We start from the raw sequence: 27,326 nt of genomic DNA, 5'->3' as shown, positions 1-27,326 counted from the left end.
TCCCAAGAAAACACACTTCCTAGACCTAGGCTCAAGCGTATCAGTCTTTTGGTGTAAAAAAGCACTACAACCAAAAACTCTAATGTGTGTGAGGCTGACATTTTTACCAGAGAACACAGACTCAGGGCACTTGCCCTTTAGGGGAACAGAAGGGAGACCTATTAACTAAGTAGGCTGCAGTGTTTAAGGCTTCCCCCCAGAACTTTTTAGATAGGCCACTCAGGGTTAGGAGGCACCTCACTCTTTCTAGTAAGGTCCTATTCATCCTCTCTGCCACCCCATTCTGCTGGGGTGTATAAGGAACAGTCTTGTGTCTTCTGATACCTGCATTCACACACAATTCATCAATCTGAGAATTACAAAATTCTAAACCATTGTCAGTTCTCAGAGTCCCAATTCTCTTTCCAGTTTGGTTTTCTACAAGCTTCTTCCAATCCTGAAACTTAGCAAACACATCAGACTTGTGTTTCAACAAGAAAACCCAAACTTTCCTGGAGAAATCATCCACAATAGATAGGAAATAAGAGTAGCCTCCATGTGTAGTAACTGAGGAAGGACCCCAGACATCAGCATGTAAACATTCAAGCACATTTGTACTGGAACAAGTAGGCACAGAAACAGGGAAAGAAACTTTATGTTGCTTCCCCTTTATACAAGTATCACAGAAGGGAAGAGGCAAGTTAACATCATCATCCAGCAAATAACCATGCTTATGAAGAATATGCATGCCTTTTTCACTCATATGTCCTAATCTATTGTGCCATAAAACAGTATTATTTACTTTCACAGTATGAGCAACAGAAATATCACATAAGGGTTGGGCAGTGCAAACATATAGATTATACTTTTTCTCAGCTTTGAACATGCACAAAGAACCCTTAAAGATTTTCATCATCCCATTGCCCCATCTACCTTCTAGCCCTTCAGCCTCAAGGGAAGCACAAGAAAGCAGATTATAATGCAGGCTAGGCACATATTTCACATTTTTCAAAGTGAACTTACAACCAGAATTAAACCTGAGGCAAATTGTACCAATGCCTTCAATCCTGCACTGTTTGTTATTGGCCATAGAAACAAAACCATTAGTAACAGGGGTTAATTTGGAAAAGATATCTTTGAAAGGGAAAATATGATAAGTACAGCCTGAGTCTACCAACCACTCAGACTTATTAAACTCTTTACTAAGAGAGGCATTCACAGAGATAACATCAGTTAGCATGAAGCAAGTTCCTTCATCATCAGACTTGACCAAATTTGCAATCTGATCAGGATCATCCTTCTTATTTTTCTTAAGTGGACATTCCCTGCTATAATGGCCAAGTTCATTACACTTATAACATCTCCTAGACTTTTTAGGGTCTTGAGAGGAGGATCTGGACTTATTTCTGTGATGCTTTTTGTTTCCTTTCTCAGAGGGCTTGCCATTAGCCTGCTTGTCCTTTCCTCTGGTGTTAGATCTGCCTCTGACCTGCAAGGCTTTATCCAGAACAGCCTTGGAGTCATTCTTCTCTTTTAGTTCCAACTCTTTGGATTTTAAGGAGCTCACAATCAGATCCAGGGAGGCTGTATCCCTCCCATATTTAATAGCTGCCTTAACATCACTATAAGATTCAGGAATAGAGTTCATGAGAGCAATAGAGGTATAATCATCAATATTCTTGTCTCCAGACCTTTTAATATCAAGCACAAGCTTAGAGAAACAATCAATATTCTCATCAATATCCTTAGACATATCTAACTTGAATTTGAACAGTTTCTCAAGCAAATACATACGGTTGGACAAAGAAGTTTCAGTATACAAATCATCAAGCTTGTCCCATAAATCCTTGGCAGAGTCAATAACACCAACTTTCCTCATCACAGAGTCACTTAAGCTCAAGACAATAGTAGAGCAAGCCAACTCATTCATTTCTGCCTTAGTGGAATCAGTATCAGTATCAGAATAGTTAAGATCAATAGCTTTATACACTTTCTGCTGAATTAAAACACACTTAAGTTTCTGTTTCCAGATGCTGAAATCACCCTTTCCATTGAAAGGAGTGAGTCCAAAGGGAAGGTTTGACATGTTGAAAAAGAACCAGGGGCTAACAAGCACAAAGCACAGAAGCACAGAGGAGAACACAACAAAACCACAAACCAAAGAAGGCCAACAGGAAACAGAAACAAGAACTTGAGCTTAATCTAGGAGTGATTCTGACAGAACAAGGTACTACAAGTTGTCAAGAACAACAGAGCATCCAATCCCCAGGATTTCCCAGTTCACAAACACTCAATGCTTTGAGGGCGCAGGGGGTCACTGAGGCAGACTTAAGCTCTATTGCAACCACACAGTTTTACAGACCACTTGAGGTAGCCTTAGGCAAAATCACCACCCACAATTAAATCCAAGAAACCACAGAAAGAAGGAAGCACAGCGGAAAAACGAAGAGAAAACCAGGAAAAACACAGAACACCAAAGAAGAAGGGGTTCAGAAAACAATACCACACAAGAGACCGAAGGATCTCTTGATTTACCAGATATCCACGATAGGTGCGAGGCTATGTGAATACCAAAGCCTTGACTGATCCTAACGTGGCTCTGATACCACTGTTAGGTATTGATCAGCCGAAGGCTTGATATAATCCAAGTATCTACAACAAGTCCTGAGGAGATCAACCCTCAGATTACAGATCTGATACAGAAAATACTAAAACTATAGCTGCAACCACGATAGCTAACCTGAAACACTAAGTAAACGGTTAGTAATTTCAACAACAATAGAATGCAGTAGAATAGCAAAACAGAATCAAAAGATTAAGAAGAAAACAAAGTTTTGATGTGGCTCAAGTTGCACCACGTACAACTACACAGATCTATACATCCGGCCCTCAATCATCCAGCCATCTCCGATTTGCACCAAGGGAGAACACAGATCGACCACAGTCAATCAAGACAAGTCACACCGGAACCCTAGATCCACCACCACACATCCAACACTCAACCAAACCGATACACACCAGAACTCACTCTCGGAGGAGCCTCTTCAACCCAGAAACCAAACACCAGTCCAAGAAACAAGACTAGAAACCAGAGGTTTCCACAAGCAGCCTAACACCAGCTCACACCTTACACTCACACTAGAGATGAAGGAAGAGATGAGAACTCTCAAGATTACACAGAGAGAAGGCAGTCACAATCTTAGGGAAAAAACCCTAGATTGAAGGAGAGAGGAAGCAGTGAGAGAGAGAGAGATCGAAGAGTGAGTAAGGCGGTTTGATTCCGGATAGCATAAGAGAGAGAGAGAGAGAGAGCACCCACTCACACACTGACATGTAGCTAGGGTTACAAGCTGGGCCAGAAGAAGCTGAGCAGTGGATATTGGGCCCAGGACTAGTTCTTGGGCCTCCTGCATAAGGGCCACAATCTCACAAAAAATAATGTAAAATTTAAATTCTCATCAAATATATAAGAAATTTATTTTAGTACATAAATAAGATGCATTATAAATCAACATGAAAATTAAATAAAGCCTAAAGCAAATTCTTTACAATGAAAAAGTCACATAAAGCATTAGGAAAACCACTCATTATTTAAGTAAGAAAGAAAAGTGATATTAACCATAGTATTTTAAAAACAGTTAACGCATACGATACTACGAAATAAATAAAATTTGACTATTACTTTCCTATAAGAATCGAAATATACTTTGACGGGACTTTACACAACGCCATGATTCTACTTTTCCTTACTACACAAACTCAAATTTAAGTATGGTTAGAAAATAGAAATGTTGATCACTAATGTGAATCATGCATGACATTAATAGAGTCATAGTAACATACGGCGAATATCTAATAAAAATATGTAATCTACATTAATATATGTCACATGTAATCTACTCTGCATAAATACACATTTGAGTTTTTTTGGTCATAAGTCAATATTTTCATTAGGGCTAAAAAAAAGAGTCAACATTTTCATTATTGCCCTTAATTGCAAATACAAATTACCATATTTTTTCAACAGTTTATACATATTCAACCTAATTAATGTAACTTGATAAGATCAACAATTAAGTAAATACATATCCAACCTAACCAAAGTGATTTATTAAGACCAACAATTAAGTAAATGGATATTCAACCTAGTTAAAGTTATTAAGATTGAGAGGAACTAAATAAATATATATGTCTATTCAAACTATTTGAAACTAATGTTGCAGTACAAAATTCATAACCTATTGTTTCGTGCTTTAGTTTGATGTTTGTTTTAATTTCTCAGTGATAAATAAGGTTAAACATTATACTCTCTCTCCGTATCAAATTATTTGAGATAATTCTTTAGGACAAAGGGATTAAAGTAAGAGAGTGAAAGAGAGTTATATTTTTGTAAAAATAATACTACTAACTCAATTGATCTTGGATACTTGGAAGAGGAATGCAATCAGTTAACATGAGATGCATGAAGTATTAAATAAGAATATTTTATTTGCATTGTTGAGTTTAAGAATGTTTTACATATAAAGTTGACCCGAAAGGGAACACATTGCTCTATTCAATTAACAAAATATGGTGCTTGAAAAATCCCAATGGGCTTAGTAACTAAAGACACTGATTAAAGACACAATAATCTTAATTAGCCCAATTAACCCAGAAATAGTAAGCTAAATAAAAGAAATTTGATTTCTAGAAGTAACACATTGTTTACTCAAATTTGTTCACATTAATTTTTTGAAGCATTATATTTATAATTATAAATCACTTTCTTAGTTATAATTAAAGAGAACTGCAATTTTAGTAATACATACTCGTATAATTATTTATAGAAAACTTGGCATGTTCATGGATGAGAGAAATTGAATTGGAATTTAGTTGTGACAAACTGGAAACTAAAGGTAGTTGTGAGCTTCAATTTTTCACGCTTTGTTTACTCGATAAATCTCTTACACAATCATCTTCCACCATTTTTTAAATCATCTTGTTAAGGAAAATATACAAATCCACCATCAACTCTCATCACTCAACCACACACTTTGGACATCTATGCACTTTTTAATATATAGAGAAAGACTAGGGTGGATTTGAATTGATTGCTATGTTATGATTATACATGTTGAACTTCTGTCACAATGATTTTCAAATGCAATTATTCCCTCCGTTCTATAGTAGTGGAGTCATTTTGTCATTTTGGTAAGTTTCATAGTAGTGAAACTATTTCCTCAACACATTTTTTCTCACTTACTTTACTCACTTTTACTTTATTCTCTCTTCATCTCTCTTCCTTTCTTAATCTTCGTGCTGAAAAGAAATGTCTCCGCTGCCATGGAATGGAGGAAGTATTTACTTATGTACAAATAGTAAAGCGTACGTTCACACATCTATAACGAACACAAGCAATTTAAGCATATATAGATTGCAATTTCAAGAAAAGAAAAATTATTAGTTTTTGGCAAATATGTAACTTAATAACAATGTCGTCGTTGTTTTATAAAAAGCCTAGTATAGTGACTCAAAGAAAGTTATATTCTTGTTTTACCATAGTTTGATTTGATAGAAGTAAAAAATAAATTAAATTAAACTAAACCCGGCCACTTAAAACCAATCATTTTCGGAAATACTTCTGCCAATAAATTAGAGTAGTATAATTTTCTAAGCAACACTGCTTTTCTAGAAAATCATGCCAAATAATTCCATAGTTCTATCTTTTGCACGCAAAAAGGGGGGCTAACATGATTAATTGGCATCATTATTTTCCATTCTGTTACTTTACCATTTTCTTTATCATGAAAAGCCTCGCACTTTGCAATATTTATTCCATTTTTTATTTATGTAATTTAATGTTTTTTAAATATTTTATTAATATTAATGGTATAGATAAAATATGCATGTACACTTCGATTTCAACTGTGTATTCTAGGCATACTTTTTCTATCTTGTTGCTTTGTTGGCTATTTTATAGGATGAATTTCGGGAATATTTTTTCTTATAATATAAGTACATATATATTTCAAAATTATGTTGTTTTGGCTATTATTTTTTTTTTTTTTTTTTTTTTTTTTTTTTTTTTGTACAAAAATACTCCTATTGGTTCAATTTTATAGTGGGAAAGTGATCTATTTACCAACTTTTTTAGCTTTAAATTCCAACAGATTTAATTTTTCGACTTGATAATAAAATTGTAGCAGCCAGTACTATATAAAATAACTTTATATTTTGTAAAAAAATTTTGGCATTTTTTATTTGAAAAATCAAGTACTGGGTTTTCACGGGTGGATGAACGAAACATGATTTTGGAAAACATTCAATAATAGACGATGATGATAAATTTTATCGGGACTGTTCTAATAATGTAATTAGATTTGATGGTAATCCATATGTTAATAATGTTTACATTTTAAGCGAATTTAATTACTATTCCACTAATTAGAGACGAATTCCCTGAAGCTTCAATATTTTAGCAGTCGAAATTGACTTAATTAGTGTATTCGTCTCTAATTTGACTCTTGATAACAGTTTATTCAGAGTTGGAGCAAATTAGATTTTATTTTATTAAATTTTTTTTGGAGCAAATTAGATTGTCACAGGTTTAATTGCTAGCTAGTTGCTCTCTAACGACCTTCATCCAGAAGGAAATTCAATTCATTGTACATCTAAAAAATCAATTGATGTACTCTAAAAAATTAATTAATTGACTTGATTCTACTTATCAAATAATTTAACATGTCATAATTAGTGCAGAATATTAAAAAAAATCAGGTTATCGGCAGAATGAAATCGATTTCAGATCGTCTAAATCTGATTTTGGGCTCCACTTTGAAGTAGTCTTTATCAACAATATGCTTATTTTTTCCACTTTACTGGAAACGTCTAATTTCACAAACTACATAATTATGTGAGCGCAAAACTTAAAAAAAAAAAAAGAGTTACGTCCATACCTAAAAGAATAATCTTATTTCCGTTGAGTAGAAAAATCGGCAGTAATTCTTTGTAAGAATCTTCAAGAACTGAAGAAGAAATTTCTTGTTAAGAATCTGATTCCTACTTAAGAAGCTTAGTCCCATAAACAATTTAATTGGTATTTGCGTGATAGGACTCCCTCGTCCCTAGAACATTTAGTTGAGTACAAGTTTTAATACATAATTGGTAAAGTCAGAGAAAGATATAGAGAGGTAGTGGAAACAGTATTAGTCGAGGGTGGAGTCCACATTATTAATAATGTAACTGAATTCCTAAAATTAGAAAGTTTATAGATGGACTAAAAAAGAAAATAGTTTATAGCTACTGTTTAAGGATGGATGGAGTATTATTTAAGAGTGCATTTATTTAAAGAACATGAGATTGTGATTAAAAGTAGCAAATAGTCACATAACCTAACTCGTAACAAAATTATTGAAATTTTGAGCCAATAACGTTAGCTATAAAGTCATGGCCGGTCCATTTTCAACATGAACGATAGCCTACCTAAACTTTCTCTTCAAAACAATAAAATCTCAAAAAAACTTCTTTTCCTTAACCTAGTTATTAAATTTATATACAAACCATATCGAGCAAATTATACTTTTATCTCAAGAAAAGTAATTGTTGTATCAACCATCTCATAAATAAAAAATTAATAAATTATTTCTCTTATATTAGAACTCGAGAAATTGATATCACTAAAGTAGCCGTTAAACTGAAAAGGTAGTGGGCCACCGACTCGTGGGTCGGTGAAAACCGAAACCCAGCCTGTTGTGGCCCAATCTCCACTCAATTTCAATTACTTCCTCCGTCATCAAGAAGTGATCCCATTTTTTTCATCGGGTGCATGTACAGATCAAAGATCTTGAGCAACCGACCCGGCACAACCGTTCAAAAGATAAAGAAATATCGTTAATTTCTTCATGCTTGTTCCAAGAAGTTATATTTTTTTGGTAACACAAGTTTTAAAAAATGTTAAAACAATGGATGGAAAAAAACTAGTTGAATATAGATTCCACTTATATATACTCTTTCCGTCCCAAGTAAGATGACATCTTCCTTGTACGGCACGTGACTTTATTTTATGTGTTAAAGTGGAGAAAATAAAGTAAGAGCAATAGAATAAAATAGAGATAAAAGTATTTTTATTTTTAGTAATGACTCATTTTGATTGAGACAAATAAAAAAGGAAAGTGGATAGTATTAATTTTCAATGAAAGATGGGTGAAATGAGTTAGTAGAATTAGTAAAATTAATCACTTTTTATTCCCACTAATCACTTAGTAAGCTCATCTCTTCCATAAATACCCACTGCACTCCACGATCTCTCTCTACGCATTTTTCTCTCTCCACAAATGGCGAAGGAGGTGTCGGACGGTGGCGCCAAGGACTACCACGATCCGCCTCCTGCCCCGCTGATGGACGCGGAGGAGCTCACCAAATGGTCTTTCTACAGAGCTCTAATCGCCGAGTTCATCGCAACTCTGCTCTTCCTCTACATCACTGTGCTCACTGTCATCGCCTACAAAAGCCAGTCCGCGACCGACCAGTGCGGCGGGGTCGGCATTCTCGGCATCGCATGGGCCTTCGGTGGCATGATTTTCATCCTCGTCTACTGCACCGCCGGAATCTCCGGTCAGTCGCTTCTTTTCATTTTTTTATAACCATTTCTTTTTTCGTTTTTTTTACGTTATATTTGTTGGGTTACAAACTCATCCCGTATCAGTTGGAAGATGTATACAAGTGTTGTTATTTGTAACTCCGATTAGTTTGAGGCTTTTTTAGGAGTGAATCAGACTAATGTCGACGGTCCTATCAATATTGGTGTTGTTGTTGCAGGGGGTCACATTAACCCGGCTGTGACATTCGGGCTTCTGTTGGCCCGAAAAGTGTCGTTGGTTCGGGCCGTGATGTACATGGTGGCTCAATGTTTGGGTGCAATTTGTGGAGTGGGGCTGGTCAAGGCCTTCCAAAGCTCCTACTACAAGAAGCACGGCGGCGGTGCCAACGAGCTCAGCCTCGGATACACCACCGGAGTGGGGCTCGGAGCCGAGATCATCGGCACCTTCGTTCTCGTCTACACCGTCTTCTCCGCCACCGATCCCAAGAGAAGCGCTAGAGACTCACATATTCCGGTTAGTCTCAATTTCCTCACTTAGAAGACTAAAGTTAGATATAAATGACATTGTTTGTTATGCATACTTATTTTTATACTTTATTGAATGTTGCCTACCTTTTTGGTAGCTAAATCCAACCTTTTCTAATGTGTATCCGAGTCAGCATATGTTGTGCAGTTACAAAGTCATGTGGTGGTCACTATTTAAAGAAATCTATGTCTATAAATAGGATTTGGAATTAATTTATAAGTATAACCAATTAGGCAATGGAAAAGATTCCCCCACCTATTACTATAATACTGGATATAATACTGGATACTATCTCTGTCTACGAAAAATAGTTCTAATTAAATTTATCGGACATTAGGTGTTGGCGCCTCTTCCAATTGGATTTGCAGTGTTCATGGTGCATCTCGCCACGATCCCGATCACCGGCACCGGCATCAACCCGGCTAGAAGTCTAGGAGCTGCAGTGATTTACAATCAGGACAAGGCTTGGGATGATCAAGTAACTAATTCTCATCTTCAATTCCAAATATATATAGCTAATTCTTGAATATATTTTTTTTGTATTGATTTTTGTTACTACTATTGTATTTTGCAGTGGATATTTTGGGTGGGACCCTTTATTGGTGCAGCCATTGCAGCATTCTACCATCAATTCATATTGAGGGCAGGAGCAGCTAAGGCCCTTGGCTCATTCAGGAGCAATGCTTCCCACCATGTTTGATTTTCTATGATGAATTTCTCACCAAAAAAGAAAGTGATAATTGTGTAATCTTTTTTATTTTATCGGGCAGCAAATGGAACAAGAAAAATATTTTATCGTTTTCATGTGAATTTATGCTAGTTTTGAGTTACTCATTTAGCCTGATGTTATGAACGTTAACTTCTAATAGCCTTTCCCTAAATAAGTGATATATATTGACGTAATTGCACCAACTTATATATAAATTTGCGGATAAATGATAGATTTTGTCTCCTTATTATATCGTTTACTAGAAAATGTCTCACCATTTAGATAATTACAACAATTTAAACATATTGTTTCGTTATTTATAACAAAATATATATCATGCGATGCAATAATCGAAATTACATATCAATTGGGTAATTGAGGTGTAAGTTTATTCATCACATCGATATTCTAATTACCAGATAAGTGTTAGTAAATGCTAATTACCTAAACGAATATATATTTTATGCGTCACAATCAATGAAACAAAATTCACCCGATATTCAAAATTAAAATGATATTATATTAAACATAAAAAACTTAATGAAGACAAAAAAATCAGTCACTCAAGTGCATTGAATTTTATTTCCGATCCACACAATATACATGGTGTGGTTAATATCAAATAATACAAGCTTTATTCATGATTTGAAATCCGTGATTATATTTTACGCCTTCTTCCTACATTTTCGCTCTTTTAATTTAGACAGCATATTTATATTTTACGCCTTCTTCCTATACTTACGCTCTTTTATGTCTGACTGAGATAACATATTTATCTTACCAAGATATAAGTATCTTTTAATAATGGAACTATTATATTTTAGACAGCATTTTTATTTTATTTTATTTCTTCAACTCCCATGCAATTTACCCACTTCGATGAAGTACTTGTACTCTGTCTTTACTTATAATAATTCTAATCATATGTTAGCTTTACCACAAAACGGCATATAATTTACTCACTAAACCATACAGGCTAAGATTATAAGTACAAGATCCAATGTGTAATTTACAAACACATTTTCAAAACAATTATACGATAAAAGATCACTAGATTTATAGGTAGAGATAATATATATAGTTTTCAGTTTTCACCACCATCATGCTGTTATTTTATAGCTTGTCGATAGCAGTGTTATCAAATAGCGGATATGGCAGCACCATGGTGCTATAGCATAACGTTTAGTGGTGGAAACGCCATAGCACCATAACATTGCCATAGCACCGCCATATCCGCCATTTGACAACATTGGTCCATAGTTAAATTAAACTTAATCTGAAATCTCTTACTAACACCATATAGTCAAAATAAATTTGAATTTAATATGAACGCATTAAATTTAACTAATATGCTTATTAGTTATTAATCCTTTCCTTTCACATCCCACTCAAACTAACACATCGAGCCCTATTCTAAAATATAGGGCTTAAATTGACCTGGGCATAGGGATTATATCGGCCCCTACCTATCGCTCTATTTTTCTCTGAAAATGGAACTTATAGAGGCTTCACTACAAATTTTGTAACGTCAAACTTTTTTTGTGAAAATTACAAAAATAAATAGAAAGAAAATTACAACAAATTTCTATTCGAATAGCTTGTACCCACTCCTTCATACGTTCCATAATAATATACCACAACTATATTTGAAATCCCCCAAAAAATAACATTTTTTCTACATAGTGGACCGTGGGGTGTGTTATATTGCTAACTCACCCCTAAATTGCTAACTACAACTAAATAATAGACATTGGATCATGAAATCAAGGGACAAGAATTAACCATCCATGAGTATCAATACAATACACAAAAAATGTCAATTAGGGGTATTAATGTAAATTGACCAAAAGTTAGTTATAACTAACTTTAAAAAAATATCCAAAAACTTTTAATGATTATAACTATCTCAATTTAAATTATTTTTTTACATAACTTATATCAATATTTGAAAAAAAATTCTCTAATTTTCATAATTTTCAAAAGCAGCATAATGTCAATGTAGCTATCATAATATGTCAATATAAAATATATATAATGTCAATGCTAAATTGTTTTGATATGTTTAATACACTATATTGACATTTTGATCCAAAACCCTAATTTTGATAGTTTTCTTATCTTTTTAAATTTAAATAATATTAAAACAAATTTACACATAGCGATTTATAGACCACTAGATCTCTACAAATCTTATGGTTTAAATTAGTTGTAGTTAGCAATTAAAGGTTGAGTTACAAATGATCACTCCCCTAGTGGACCGTTTTCTTAAGTTCTATGCGAATCAAATGTGGGGGAGTGATCAATTGCTAAATTATTCCTTAGTTGCTAACTACAATTAATTTAAGACCATAGACATTAAGAAATCTAATGGTCCATAATTTGTCATGTGCAATTTCATTTTTTATATTTAATATTAAAAAAATAAGATTACCTATCACATTTAGGGTTTTGAATCGTAATGTCAATTTAGTGTATTAAAGATATCAACACAATGCATTGAATATGTAAACACAATTTAATATTAACATTGTACACATATTATGCTGACATATCATGTGATCTATATTGATATTAGGTTGTTTGTCGAAAATTTGAAAATTTACAAATTTTTTTAAAAATTTTGACGTCAGAACATATGCATGTAAGTGTTGGGGAATTGGCACAGCGGAAATTGCAAATAAAATAAATCCACATAAGAATCTATTTAGGTGATTATGTGGACCGGTTCAGTTTCATGCATGAACATATAGAGACATATTATTGTACAATTAATCACATAACTTACAATTAAATTATGTCGTTGAATACTTACAATAATGATTCTCCTAAGAATCGAAGTGGCTTGCTACTTCTCCACGGTAGATCTTGGAACTAGAACACGATTGCAAGACCAAGGATCTTCTAACCTATGACCCAACTCTAGATCTAAATTCCTTGTGGAAGGAATCTCTTTGAAATGTAGGGATCTCGAAGGAGAAGAAAAGAATGCCAAGAACACACAAAGTGCAATTTTCGACTTCCCTATAGAGAGAGGGGGCTGAAAATTTGATGTGTGGAGGCTAGGGTTTCACACTTGTGATGTGTGTGTTTGTCATGCCTCCTTCATCCCTTTATATAGAGTTTTGTGTGGGCTAGGTTAGAGATCTATGGGGCTTGGATTGGGACTCCCCATTGGACCTTCTTTACTAATTAAATTATAACTCATAATTCAATATAAGGCCAATGGAATATTTCTTGTGCCACTATCGAAGAAATATTGACCGCCCATCCAATCCGGGTTAACCTCTTTAATATATTATTTCACGTATCTAAGACTTTCTATATCCATTAGTTAATTTGTAGTCTGTTATGGACTTTAAATTAATCAATATCTTTTATTTCCAAGAGTTGTCTAGTACGAGAAGTATATTAAAATATACTCCCTCCGTCCCAAAAAAGTTGAGTCGTATTCCTTTTTAGTCCGTCCCAACAAAGTTGAGTCATTTCTTTTTTTAACAAAAGACAAAACATCTAATCACTCTTTTTTTATTCCATCATTTACTTTATTCTCTTTTATCTTTTCTACTTTTTTCATCTCTCCTTTAATATAAATTCTTAACCTCCGTACCCAAAAGTTTTGTCTCAACTTTTATGGGACGGAGGGAGTACTTTGCCTTTTCTATTATTCTTGGATAAAATCCAAACAGGTCGGGTTTCCGAGCAATAGAACTTTTCTCGAACACCTCTTGGGGATATAGTCATACCACGGGCACACGATTCATTGTAATAATAAACTTGACATCATACTAGTTATCAATTACTACTACCCAAGATATCAGGAATATTGGGTTACGAAAAACCCGCACCTATTGATAAGTCAAAACAACGTATGATCGATTAACGTGTACCCTATATTATTACAAAGAATAAGAAATATTAAATCTCCAAGACATCGTCTTACAGTAGATAGCAATAAAGACGTGTCTATTATTTAGATCCTTTCAATGCGATACCACACCAGTGTCACTAGTCATTCTCAAGGTAAAGACGACTTTCGGATGGACACTGCAACCTTTCGCGATAGGTAGCCAAAGCCTATCTAGGTTGTGAAAAAGTTTTACTTCTGCAAGGTACCGGCTGGACCACCTATTGTGATGACCTGTTCCACGACCCAACCTTCAATGTAGAAGACTTAGACTGATTTTACTTTCCGGCGCTTTAATTATACAATTTAATATATAATTAAATATGGTCAATACCCATTAAAGTAAAATGCACAGTATGAAGAAAACACTTATTATTCTCATTAAAGGAAGAGAGTTTACAATATACAAGCAATTTATCAAATTCATAATAAACTCGAAAAATGTTTTTTAGTATATATGTTCCAACAGTAAGATCTCGTTGAAATCCTTATAAAATTATCTTTAATTTGATATGTGTTGGTGTGAAAAAATAATTTAAATTGGAATAGTTATAATCATTTAAAGTTTTGGAATGATTTATAAAAGTTAGTTATAACTAACTTTTTATTAATTGACATTAATACCTTTGATTGATATTTTTTTTACACTGTATTGATATATTCGTAGATATATGATTATGTGTCCTGATTTAATAATCTAAAGCCTATTATTTAGTTGTAGTTAGCAATTTAAGAGTAAGTTAGCAATATAACGAATCCATCAAACGTGTCACCCAAATAGCATTATTTACAAAATTTAATTTTCCTAATACACCCCTATTACATATTCCTTCCGTTAATATTCTGGTAGCGATATTGATCCATAGCAGGCGACAAAGAGCCAAAATGTGGTATGAAAAGAGTGGTGGTTCAATAAAACAGCCACTTTCTTCCCTTTTTATGGGTAATCAAACACATGAAATGATTTAATGCTGTATTGAAACATAAAGAATCTAAGGGTGTCTCCAACGGCGCCCTTTCCGTTCGCCCGTCGGCGACGTCCGATCGGACGGGCGTCGTAGTGAGCGGGAAGGGCGCCCACGCCCGTCCCGAGTGCCCCTGCGAAGGGCTCGCCCCTCGCGTCGACGTCCGGGTCGACGTCCGATCCGGACGTCCGCCATTGTGGCGAAGGTCGGACGTCCGGAATTTTTAAATTTTTTTTTAAAACTCTATAAATAGGGCTCCTCCAACATCATTTCATTCACACCACTTGTGTTGACAAGTTTCTCTCTCTAACCTCTTTTTTCAATTATCTATAATGGCGAGTAGTCGTGTGGGTGGTAGTAGCGGAGGCGCTAGTGATAGTGATGGCTTTAGTGATGATGAATTGGATCTCGCTGTGCAAGCGGCGATTGATCGACGGATCCGGCAGAGGCAGCAGCGGCGGCAGCAGGCGGCGGCGGCCGTGCCTCGGCCGATCCATCGCCGACGACATGTACCCCGGGACCACATTGCTGCACATCAGCGGTTGTATGATGACTACTTTGCTCCAGAGCCGCGTTTTGGGGATGCCTTATTCCACCGACGTTTTAGGATGCATCGTCCTCTGTTTATGCATATCGATGGTGCATTAGAGAGAAGGTACGAGTTTTTAAGAATCAGGGAGGATGCGGCTGGCAAACCCGGACACACGCCAATACAGAAGTGTACGGCCGCAATCAGGCAACTGGCGTACGGAGGCCCGGCCGACATTTTCGACAAGTACCTCCACATTGGGGAGTCTTCAGCCGTCGAGTGTTTGTTGGAGTTTTGCGCGGACGTTAGAACGATATTCGGGGATCGGTATCTTCGGCGTCCGAGCCCCGAAGACTGCCAGCGGCTGATTAATATGCACGGGTCGGTGCACGGGTTCCACTGGGATGTTGGGCAGCATCGATTGTATGCATTGGGAGTGGAGGAACTGCCCCGCCGCCTGGAAGGGGATACACACTTCCGGCTTCAAAGCCAAGCATCCCACGTTGATCCTTGAAGCTGTAGCTGACTACCGGCTATGGATATGACATGCTTATTTTGGAGTGGCCGGGTCGAACAACGACATCAACGTCCTCCAGTCGTCGCCCCTGTTCAACGATCAGTGCAATGGCGTAAGATGACACATTGCTTAGCCGGCACAAGATTTTAGAAGTTATTGGTTAAAGTGTTTAATTGGAGAGAGAAGGTGGATGTAAGTATTAAAGTAAAGAGATAAAGAAAGATGGATATTTTAATAGGAGTGAGAAAAAATGGTCGAGTGTATTAATTGGAGAGAGAAGTTACCAAAAAAGGAAATGTGTCATCTTAGTTGGGACAAACTAAAAAGGAAAACGTGTCATCTTAAGCGGGACGGAGGGAGTAATATTCTGGAAAGCGATATTGATCCATAGCAGGCGACAAAGAGCCAAAATGTGGTATGAAAAGTGTGGTGGTTTGAACAGCCACTTTCTTCCCTTTTTATGGGTAATCAAACACATGAACTGATTTAATGCTGTATTGAAACATAAAGAATCTAAATAGGCATACATACAAATTCTATTCGATTAGCTTTTAGTACTAAGTAGTAACAGAAAGAGAGGCAGAAGAGTCATTGTATATTACTACTAGAATACACATCATCAAATTTCCAAAGGTTCCCAAAAAATCCCAGAAGTAACTAGGAAGCTCTACACAACAAGACATCTCCAAGAAAAGGAAAACATCCACAGGTGGAAGAGGTTATGTATACGGTTGGGGAAGGGGGACGATGAAGATGTTTGAATGATCGTTGCAATACTCAAGAGGAAGGAGTGTATCCTAACCAGAGTAGGGAAAATCATTTGACTTCTTTATGCTCTCATCCAATGAAAAGTTTCCTCAGAGGTCCATCCTTGCGATCTTTGGTAGTTGACTCGGTTAATGCTAGGATTCTGCGGATTCCGGTTGTGGCAGCCCCTCTCCCCAGAGCGGCAGCCCTTGCTACAATCTCTTCCTTCAATGGAATGATCCCAGCAGGTGTGGGTTGATTAGGCGCCACTGTGGTGTTAGGTGCCGATGGAACGACTGTTTTAATGGATTGCTGATAAGTCCCTGCCCCACGCTTGTTGTAGTCGTCTAGTATGCTTTGCTGGTCAGTCCTTTTGAGGCCCTGAAATTTTATTAAGTAATATCTATAGCATGTAAGCATGAAGAAATCATTTCGAAAATAAAAAAAAGGTTTAGAATATTTACTCAGATGAATGCTGAGAAACTAAATAAAAACAAAATTCAAGAATCCAAAGATGGGGAAAGAGCAACCTTAAGATCCAGAATTCGTTGAAACTCAGAAGGAGTACCCTCGGGCAGTAGAGCACAATATGTATCAGCCACAGAGTCGATGGGGGACAATATGACCTGTGGATCATTTAAAGAACATTAACTAAGAATAGTGATTAAGAGCGCCTTGTTAAGTCATCACAAAGTTCAGTGTCAATGGAAATCTTACTTTCAACAGTGCTTCAGCTTTGCTCATTTCACGGCTAACAAATTTCGAGTAGCCAGCAGCGGCAGATACCTGCTTAGAGAAGCAAATAGGACAGTTCAAAATTTAAGGCATGGGGTATAAACCTTAAGAAGGAAAGTTGTCGGTATGTTACCTGTTTTCCAAGGGAAGGAATTTCCAGAAGGATTGTTTTGACAGCTTGTGTATCCAGCAGCATCTGATTTCAATACGTAAAAACAATACAAGTCCAAAGAGTTGATAAGTTCATTTTTCACCAAAGAGAGGTTCTACAATTTTGATATGGTGACACTAGCACAAAAGTATTCAGATAATTATCATTCCGAATAAAGGCCTTCTTTTGAACAAAACCCATCCAACTAGAAAAAATCAGAAAAAAAATCTACAAACAGAGTAAAAGGATTATGTACTTGTTGAGCTCCGGTTTCCGAGATTTGCTTGCATTTGAAGATATTGAGATAGAAGCGTGGACCAAGCGATGATGCAAGCTGCAGAGGTTAGAGAGGATTAGCTTTAAATAATGGCTGTTGTAGAAGAATAAACATTTAAAGAATAAAACTTATGTGCTTGTTTGTAAGGAGAAAAAGTTCATCCGCATAAAAATTACTATATAGAAATTTTCATTGACTATAGTTATATTATCACAAGCTGATGTTAGTAATTATCCTTTAGGAACTCAAATGGGCATACTGAAAATAATAAGAAACACCTTCAAGTATAATCCTCCAACTAAAGAGCAAGATATAGAAAGTCAATTTAGGCATTACTCATTCACCTTATCGAGGAAGAATTGGAAATATATAGGAGAAAGAAGCCTTCCAAGAACAGGAATGCTTGAAGTCAGAATTGTATTTATGCCATTCACATATCTGCAGGAATAAACATAAGTTAAACTTATGCAAAAACATACTATGTCGGCGATCATATATGTATCAAGGCATCTTACTCCGATTGGTCGCCAACACTTTCAAGTGTGCCCCAAGGAACACGTGTCATCGCTGCCATTTCAGAGTCAAACTTTGTTTCTATACCATGCACAAGAGTTATCAGTGCTTTTGTTATAACTGCTGAGAACTCGTCCTGCAGAATACAACAAAACTATGAGAAGGGGGCTTGGGGTCGCAAGGCAGAAACAGTAAACAAGGCATATGAAGATTTTATCTACCTGCACTTCAGACATGTCGATGCTATCGGCATACTGGGGATCAACTATTTTGGATACATTTTCAGCCAATTCACCTGACTGATAATGTGTGAAAGAAAGAGACTTAGTCTTGGGTAACACAGAGAAAAAAGAAGCAAATGAAAGAACTTAAACATGCTACATCTGCAGCAGACATGTCGGTTCACTAGATACAGATCTCTTTATCGACCACCAATTAGAGTCAAACGTAGTCCTCGAAATCTCGAATTAACTTGTATTTGAGAAAGTAATGTAATTTTGTATCTAATGGCACTTAAATTAATGATGCAACTTCTCATTTTTCAGTGAAGGTCTGAATTCCGCAGCAGAATCTGCTGCTATTTTGCTAGAAAGTCGCAGTTATAGCATTTGGTGTACCACAATTATTTACCGAAACAACAGAAATTTCGATAGTAACAAAATTGTAAGAAAAAAAAAAAAAAAACTCCAGTCGATAAGTAGAAAAAATTGAAGTACAAGAATATCCAAGTCATGGCTCTAAAACAGTAACAAGCAGGCTAGGTTGCTTAGCAACATTCTAAATCAAACCCACCATTTTAATCTTCTGCGTCCTAAAGATTATTGGGTTATTGCATCTAACTACTTAATGAATTTGGTTTGCAGATAAATGAAGCATTTCAAAACTAACCGTTGTGTGACAATATTCAGCTGTGTTGACTATGTAGCAGATCAAACGTTCATCCTTGTCAGATGTCTGTGATAAAAGGTTGGTCAGTTGAACACAATGAAGATAGCAGTCAAACAAACATGAGAAAGATATATAAAGTCAAAACCACATAGACACACACCAAAAAAGATTTAATAAACAGTACCTTGATCTGACCATCCATTCCTGTAGCAGCTGCTACAAGTCCTGTACCACCCTTCGGCAATCTTAAGAAAAGCTTTGTAGCATATGCTTTAAGAACTCTTTGGAATACCTATTTACAGGAAAATGTAGTTGGAGAACGTGTAAAATAGTTGCTTTGATGAAAAATCACAAAAAATATCGTCATTGTTTAGGCATATGCATATAACATTGTGAACTAAACAAACCTTGAATAAATTAAACAATGTCTGTTTTTTTGTCAGAGCACTGCATCTCTTTAACGTCCTTCTGATGATCAAAAACACCTTCACAATACAGTGAATAAGGATTTAGGATTAAGCATGCTCTAATGTGATGAATAAATGCAATAATAAGCAACGGCGAGCAAGAAATGCAAAAGAATGACTGATTTTAACATATACAGTGACGTGCAGTGTTAATTAAATAGTTACTTCACCAGAACTAGGTAGTCATATAAAATCCCAGTAAAAAATGAATCAGGCAAATAAACACTTCTACAGTTCTACTTTATATTTTTATTGGCTTTATGAATTTTAAAGAGTGATATATTTTGCATAAAATTTTCCATTTTAGTTGATATTGCTTAGACTAAATAGTACGAGAGTTTGAAATGAACAGAAGCATATTATATGGATTTTTTTTTTATAAATTTTAACAAATCATCGGTATTTAACAATTCATTCTAAGTCTCTTTTAGGTATACCTGCATACTGCTTGATAAAATATTAGTTTGACTCCCCTCTTCAATTTCCCATGTTTCTTCCTGTAATATAAGATGCAAATATATGTTAGTCACGGAAAAAAACTTAGAAGGACCTAAAAGTTAAACACCAATAGAGAATCAGAGTGATCGAAACCTGGACAAGTTTCTCCAAATGCTCCATAAGAGTTCTTTCCTCCAGTTCAACATAGACCGACAAGTAAGGTTCAAAGCATGATGAAATGATCCCTCTAAAATTGAACTGCCAGGTAAATCAATCGCATTCAAGGTAAGACATGATTAGTTCCTAAATTCATGAAAGTGAACATTATAAATGAACAGCTAATGGAGTTGTTATACTAATAAGCTGCAACTTCGTGCAGTTTTTTTTGTAAAACTAAAAATAAAGTCAATCCTAAAATCTGCCATATGATTAAGCATAAAATGCAAGAACAGAATCTTTGGTTTGCCTACACTGCACTCAGTCAATGAGACAACTAAAATTGAAGTAAGCAAATCTATACAAGATGGATGATGGGTAAAATCTTGTTTCTGATCATAAAGTAAAAGAGAAACACTTTTTTTAACCACATGCAGCAATTTGTAAGAAAAACAAGACAAGAAGTTACCCCAGCATCAGGCACAGACAGATCTTTGTGGCCATCTTGGTCCTGGTTAGAAAAATAACTAAGTTAGGCAGAAGTAACATTGTGTGGATATCAATTTTGCACTATCAGAATATATCAACTGATGGACTGTGAAGAAATCAATGAACATGCCTCACTCTCACTTCCTTGATGTGCTGCAAGCTTTTTCTCATATTTCTTTCGAATGTCTGAAATAGTCTGACTGCTACTCTCAGTTGTATCTTCCCCAGTGTCGCTTCCTGATTCCTTGTTGCGACTTCCACCACCGAATTTCTCTGCTAGTTCTTCCTCAAACTCTAAAGTCCGCTGTAAAGCCTACTAGCACCCATCAATTAGAAGCATTACTTATGCAACTCTTTAAAAGATGCATGGCTGAAAAGTACATGTTTTTCACCCATAATATTAATGTCACAGTAATACAGTACAAGGTCAAACTTTTGCAATTTCTCATGCTGAGCGCCGAGAAAGGAAAAACCAAGCCTTATAGGTATATGAGTGAATGGATATCAAAGTAGATAGTAGAACTTGTTTTGTTGTACGATTAAGAAATGTGCTTAAGAAGCTAATATTTGATCAATTTAGGGGTGCAAGGATATTGGAACACAAATGTAGCATAACAGCAGAACTAAAGCACAATAACAGACACCAAATGAAATGCATACAGCAGAGATGCACATGCATTTGATATGAGGCAAGGAAACCACTGGGCAAAAGGTTGAAATTAGCACTTTGGCATATATATAAATTAATTTTTTGGACTACTTCAGGAAACAAGGTATAGAAGAACCTTACCAGTAACAATGTTCCAACGTCTGGTTTTTCTTTAAGATTGTTGAGGATGTCTACCAGTTGTGTCCTGCTCACCCCATAAAGAACTCCATCATGATGTAAAATTCATCATGAAGTTAATGATATCTTGTTACTGTTATCTTCTTAGCAACTCAGATAAAACCATCAAACAAATTTATTTTTACCAAGTGTTATTCAGTGACTATAAACACAAATATGGCAACTGCAACGTTATGAAGAAACACCCACTAGGAGTGTCTCTATTAGCAACAGAATGGCAGATTCAATGAGAAACAACAAAAAAAGGATCTACAGGATAATGAAATTATGCGATCAAGATTATACTTATGCTATGCTACTACACTTTCAGATCTCAAAATAATAGAAATCCATGTCCTCAAATGGATGTCCATTATATAAGTCAAACAAGGATGTAAACCTAGGAGAACCGTTTATTCACAAGCAATGCTAAAAGTCACAATCATAGGTTTCGCATGTGAGTTCGAACGTGACATATATCACCAACCTCGTCAACTTGCAGAACTGGATGCAAAGCAGATAAGGGACATGCCATGAAGAGGGGAATAGTTTCCAAATCTCCTCATTGGTTCGTAGGCGGCGCTTGATCCAAGCATATCGTCTTTCTGTTTTATCCAACTTTGCCAGTTCTGACAAATTTAGCCAAATTTCGAGTTCCAACATATCAAAGTCAACTACATGAAAAATTGGGAGGCAATAACTAAATTCAAAATATAAAGCAATACGACAAACCTGCTCCCTCAAAAATTTGCTGGTATGAAGTAAGCTCTCTACTACAGAAATTTTTTACTAACTCTTCTCTAACTGATGGCTCAAGGGCATCAACAACCAGACATGCGTCAGATAGCTGCTGCAGTAAATTAGATTCCTCGGTCTCTTTACCTGTACCTAAGCTGTACAAAAAGAAGAGGAAAAGAAAGGTTGAAAAGTAAGTCAGAACACAGAAACTTGTACTCCTGATGTAATAAAACTCAAATCAAGCATATGATCAAAAAAGCAACTAGAAACTCAAAGCAAGACATCTAGATTATTTGACAATTGACACGTGTTCACAAAAAAACGGTGATCATGATCATCTTTTCCCTAGATCTCCCAAGTTCCGAATCTACCTAAACACCACCAACTGAAAAGAAAAGATCAAGGAGTAGAAGATATACATAAGCAGCGAGCCAGCGACTTAGCGCTCCATACGATTGTAATGCAGCAATGAAATTAACTGTAACACATAAAAAGCATTTTGTCTCAGTCAATCTCCAGACTTCATAATTTACACACCTAGAGAAATCTGAGAACACATGAGACTTCAAAATTTGTTTGATGCTCTTGAATTTTTCTCTTAGCTCCGTGATCTTCTGAAAATCTCTGTAAGCCTCAAAATGACTGCATAACTGGTTGACAGCCTGAAATGTATACCCAACTCATGAAACTATGGGAAAGAAAAATCAGGAATACTGTGATTACATCTACATCCCATCAATAATTATAACATACACCTCAAAGTAAATGTGATTGAATGTATTAGCGTGGTTTTTATAAGATAATGCTCAATATTTCTAATGCAAGAAACAATTAATTCAGCTCGGAGCACCGACCAATGTAGCTCAGAAAATATATCAACTGTAAACAAAGAAAGACTGCAAGCATGTGCACACCATGTAATACCTCAAGTTGTGCAGCTGCCTCCTTGTATTGTCTTTTAGAAGCCATAGCTTGAAGTTGTTCTACAGCAGATACTGTCAACAAGAGAAAAGGAGGAATGATTTTGCAGGAATCAGATTTCATTTAAAAAGAGAAGAATGCGTAAATAAAGTAGTACAGAACCTATTACATGTTACAAAAAAGGATAGATTGTTAACAAAGTAGCTCTATTTTTCAAACCATAAGCAGTGACTGCATTTAAAAGTATAGACTAGACTTCTTCAAGAGCTCATTGGGAAATTACATCACTTTGCTAATTTGTTAACTTTCAATTAGTTCTCAGACATGCAATGAGCCATATATGTAGGGAAACGATAACAAGGATTGAGAATATCATATTTTCAACAAAGTTACTCGAAAAAACTAGTGGAAGTGGAAAATTAAAAAAGCTAGAGAGGGAGACAAAAAAAAAACGAGTTCCCAACTGCTCCATCTCGCAGAAACATATTTATCTTGATTTTCGAATTCCAAATCCATCCACTCCCTCAGGATTTATACATAGAGTTATGTCCTTCCTCATTCTCTACAATTAGAAAGTTACAATCCTTATCTTGATCACGGGCTAAAGTGGATGTGAACTACTAGGCCATAAGTTCCCCATCCTTGTTGTTAAGGATCTCCTAACTACCAGGACATCATCAGGAAAAAGAAAAAGAGAAAATAGAAAACATTAATCAAACTATACCATCTCTGTTGAAACTCAACTATTGCCTTTGATGAGCTGAAACCAGGAAGTAAAAAAATACTGATATAATGATGATAACAGATAATGTTTTAACAAAATTTTAACCAAATAGTATAATATTAAAATAGCACCGGCATGAGCATTAATAAGAGAGTTATGTAGGCAAGCTTTAATGCATCTCATATACAATAAGACTTTACAGTTACAAACTTACACAACAAGATTCATAGGACTACCACTAAAACCCAAATAAAAAACAAGATTGAATAAGAATCAAACTCCACTCCAAGATAATCAAGACCAAAAACTTTACCTAGCATAGTAAGACGATGAAGGGCAGTAATTGTAGTAGTTATATGCTTCTTTGCAAAATCCAGTTTCTTGATGTCACGGCATATTTCCTGAACCATTGTTTCACTTTGCTCTGCTTTAGTTTTTATTTCTTGCATTTTGTACAAGAGTTCCTAAGTTCAAATGATATACCTAATTAGTCAAAGGCAGTAAGAGAGAAAACAATGTTTTTGAGAAACATGATAAGCAGTTAGAGGAGGGTATTTGTGCTAAGAAAATAAAAAATCTACCATGTCAATTAAGTAACTAATTAAAGTAATGGACAAACCTGGACAGCATGAGTAGCTGCTGCAAGGTCCTCCCGGGCCTTGCTCCCTGAATTACTCTATTAGAAATGCAGACATCATAAATATGTCAATAGATTAAGATTGTTGAGAAGAAAAAATTTATTTGTTGATAAGTAAGGAACCAGTAAAAACCAGCAAAAGTGTTGTTTAACTCTTAAAAAAAGCAAACAACTGTCCCAGAGTCAATGGTTCCACTTCAAACGGAAGAAAACATATGGTTAATACAACAAAAAAAAGAAGATGCAAGCATTCGTATGGAACCACCTAGAAGTGAAAGTATGCAGTGTTTTGGCATGTAATCTGGGTTGTATTTGGTCATATATTACATTAACAACTTTAAGGAGAAGACCAGAAAAGCAGGCTTACATGTATGCCAAAAGAGCAAGCAAGTTACTAGTGTGGGTGCCCTTTTCTAGTTTTATGTTCACTAATCATATCATCTTTACTACACGAATGCCCTGCTGCAAAGGGCTAACACTAGCATGATAGAATAAACCCAGAAATTTATTCTCCAACACCAAGCATTCTATAATTAGTTAACTCAGGCAGTACTACATTTTAACTACTATTTACAAAAGATCAGATCTCGAGTGAGCTTGCTTTCCCCACCCAAGCCTTATCTTCTGATCCCCTATTCTCCATTTACTTTATCATGCCAAAACTCACTCAACTGATTCCATATATTCCAGTCCAAGCAAGCAGAAATAAACCTCTAAAATCATAGATGGAATTACAGTCTAAGAGAGCCATATCCACCAGTTTATCAGCACACCAATTAGTGAAGATACCAACCTGCTGGCGAACAGCAGCCAAAATCTCAGCATCCACCCTACGGATTTCACTATGTATTTTCTGCATAAGGGGCTCAACACCAGATAGAGAGGCCTCTGCATGACAACCAGCTTCCACATCATCAACAACTGAACTAAGTTTAATAGAGCAACATCTAGAAGTTCAAGTCCCAACAGCATGGGCAAACTCAACCTATCTGATCACAAAGAAAATTTGCTCTTATTCTACTTCTGTTTCTAAACACCCTTTCCAGAAAAATGGCTTCATAAACTTAGACTTTTATGCACAGGAAAAGTTAGCAAAACTATACGAGCGTGAATTAACTCTTCCTAAATGCTATCCGAGTCTGGATCAGTTTTTCCTGGGTTTCCCATCAACTTCCTACTTCCAGAAGCCAAAAAGACACTAAAATTCCCCCTCATAAATCAATTCTTGAAATATTTCCATGAACTCAGATCATTCTGAACAAATCCTTCCAACTACAGCTTACGCCAATCCCTAACAATATAAAACAATAATCACGGAAACAGATACAGAGAAAGATGTGCGGAACCTGTGGGGAACATCTGATTGATGTAATCCAAAGCGCTCTGCTTGTCAGGTGCAGCCATTTTGCGCGATCAAAAACTAAAAAGGAGATCCTAATCCATCAACCAATTACTCACAAACACTGGAAACTCATTGAACGGATCTGAATCATGTGCGCTAGAACTGCTGCTAATTCGAAACAAAAGTGCCGAGAAATCACATCAAATTGAAAATTATGCTACCTGGTCAGTCACTAGTCCCCTACGCCTCCGGCAATCGAGCTGATTCTCAATCAAAATCGGAGCTGGAAATGAAAAATTGAGTGAATGAGAGATCCTTTTCCAATTAGTAGCTGCCAAACGAAGAAAAAACTTGGATCTCCTTAAACTTGAATCGTCAATTCGCCAGCTAAAATGAGCAAACTGCCGATTTTCTTTCAATTCCAACTCCCATAGCCATAATTTGTTAAACAATCAAAATTGGAACTTTGAGCGAGAAAGAAAACTCATTATTAGCATTTTAATTTTTTTTTTAAGTTATATTACGATTGAATATTGTTCTTTTTTTTATAAGATCAATTCGTTGGTTAAATTTGTTACTACTTGTATTTCTTTGGTTGCTAAAATTGATAAATATTACTCCTAATACAAAATGCAATTTTTTCCTTTATAGCGTTGACTACAAAGGAGTATATGGATTTATAGTTGTATTAAAACATGTACTCTGTCCCATAAAAATTTATATTTTAGATTTAAGAGCAGGTTTCAATGCATAATTGTAAAATATCGAAAAAGTAGAAAGAAAAAATAAGTAATGTTAATGTAAAATGGATCTCACCTTAGAGAAGAAAGTACTCTTTTGATATGATGCATAAAATATAAAAAATGTATATTCTTGTGGGACGGAAGAAGTACTCCATCCGTTTTATAATAATAGAGTCATTTGGTATTTTGGTACGTTCCATAGTAATAGAGTCATTTTCCTTTTTAGTAAAAAGTCAACTCATTTTTCCACACCTACTTTACTCTATTTTATTTTTTTCTCTCTTCATCTCTTTATCTTTTTCACTTTCCAATTTATTTTCCCTTTATAATTTTTCTTAATTTCCGTGTCGAAAATAAACGCTTCCATTACTATTGAACGGAGGAAGTAATTAATATGGTGCCCGAAAAATTTAAACAAAACACAGAATCCCAACTAAAGGCCAATCATCATGTCTCTCATCAAACAAAAGGCTAATCATCACTTATTTCGTTGTCTCTATGGTAGATGGTTTAAGCTAGGAAGTTGGTTTCGTCCTGCTCTGGGTTTTCCTTATTTTCGCTTCTTTTTGGACGTGTTGGTTATTGAACAATGACTCGCTGCAATCGCAGTTTGTAGCATGTCTCTCATCATATATAAGTGATTTTAGGGATAAATGAAACTCTTGTTTGCACCACTGCCTTTATCATATCTCTCCCTTTTTTTCAATTTTGAAAATCCAAAATACTCCTAATGTGATTTTCTTAGCCACCAGAAAAAATCACTTCTCGTATATTTTCTAATCCATCGGATGAAAATCTCCATTTATCGTCGCCAATCACCATCTTAT

The 27,326-nt window shown here is 35.6% G+C and overlaps 3 protein-coding genes across 3 annotated transcripts; 2 read left to right on the top strand and 1 right to left on the bottom strand.

Moving 5' to 3' along the window:
- The first annotated feature begins 8,264 nt into the window (after window positions 1–8,264).
- On the top strand, window positions 8,265–9,917 carry LOC125215625 (probable aquaporin PIP2-2). Its single transcript, XM_048117093.1, has 4 exons — window positions 8,265–8,571; window positions 8,776–9,071; window positions 9,421–9,561; window positions 9,658–9,917. The coding sequence occupies exons 1-4, from the start codon at window positions 8,292–8,294 to the stop codon at window positions 9,781–9,783; spliced, it is 843 nt and encodes a 280-aa protein (XP_047973050.1). The 5' UTR covers window positions 8,265–8,291; the 3' UTR covers window positions 9,784–9,917.
- Window positions 9,918–14,993: 5,076 nt separating this feature from the next.
- Window positions 14,994–15,704, top strand: LOC125210257. Its single transcript, XM_048109820.1, has one exon. It carries the CDS (start codon window positions 14,994–14,996, stop codon window positions 15,702–15,704), a length of 711 nt encoding a protein of 236 aa, XP_047965777.1.
- Window positions 15,705–16,231: 527 nt separating this feature from the next.
- LOC125214395 (vacuolar protein sorting-associated protein 53 A-like) lies at window positions 16,232–26,242 on the bottom strand. The gene is made up of 25 exons (XM_048115400.1): window positions 25,978–26,242; window positions 25,761–25,834; window positions 25,208–25,302; window positions 24,397–24,453; window positions 24,091–24,241; window positions 23,057–23,127; window positions 22,670–22,794; window positions 22,127–22,287; window positions 21,882–22,023; window positions 21,359–21,422; window positions 20,699–20,881; window positions 20,549–20,590; window positions 20,077–20,181; window positions 19,923–19,982; window positions 19,426–19,503; window positions 19,203–19,310; window positions 19,019–19,084; window positions 18,352–18,429; window positions 18,133–18,266; window positions 17,962–18,055; window positions 17,597–17,674; window positions 17,323–17,385; window positions 17,172–17,240; window positions 16,985–17,080; window positions 16,232–16,835 (listed from the first exon to the last, which is right to left on the bottom strand). The coding sequence occupies exons 2-25, from the start codon at window positions 25,816–25,818 to the stop codon at window positions 16,545–16,547; spliced, it is 2,469 nt and encodes an 822-aa protein (XP_047971357.1). The 5' UTR covers window positions 25,819–25,834; window positions 25,978–26,242; the 3' UTR covers window positions 16,232–16,544.
- Between the last annotated feature and the right edge of the window lie 1,084 nt (window positions 26,243–27,326).

This window comes from Salvia hispanica, chromosome 3 (assembly GCF_023119035.1).
Source record: "Salvia hispanica cultivar TCC Black 2014 chromosome 3, UniMelb_Shisp_WGS_1.0, whole genome shotgun sequence".
NCBI lineage: Eukaryota > Viridiplantae > Streptophyta > Magnoliopsida > Lamiales > Lamiaceae > Salvia > Salvia hispanica.
This window is presented reverse-complemented; position numbering and strand designations above follow the sequence as displayed.

Excerpts from the sequence above, each read along its gene's own strand:
- LOC125214395 (XM_048115400.1), bottom strand. The coding sequence starts at position 25,818 with ATGGCTGCACCTGACAAGCAGAGCGCTTTGGATTACATCAATCAGATG. Across the intron at positions 19,311-19,425 it reads CATTGTTTAATTTATTCAAG|GTATTCCAAAGAGTTCTTAA; the intron begins GTTTGTTTAGTT and ends TCCTGTAAATAG. Across the intron at positions 17,081-17,171 it reads AAGCTGAAGCACTGTTGAAA|GTCATATTGTCCCCCATCGA; the intron begins GTAAGATTTCCA and ends AATGATCCACAG.
- LOC125210257 (XM_048109820.1), top strand. The coding sequence starts at position 14,994 with ATGGCGAGTAGTCGTGTGGGTGGTAGTAGCGGAGGCGCTAGTGATAGT.
- LOC125215625 (XM_048117093.1), top strand. The coding sequence starts at position 8,292 with ATGGCGAAGGAGGTGTCGGACGGTGGCGCCAAGGACTACCACGATCCG. Across the intron at positions 9,072-9,420 it reads CTAGAGACTCACATATTCCG|GTGTTGGCGCCTCTTCCAAT; the intron begins GTTAGTCTCAAT and ends ATCGGACATTAG. Across the intron at positions 9,562-9,657 it reads ACAAGGCTTGGGATGATCAA|TGGATATTTTGGGTGGGACC; the intron begins GTAACTAATTCT and ends TGTATTTTGCAG.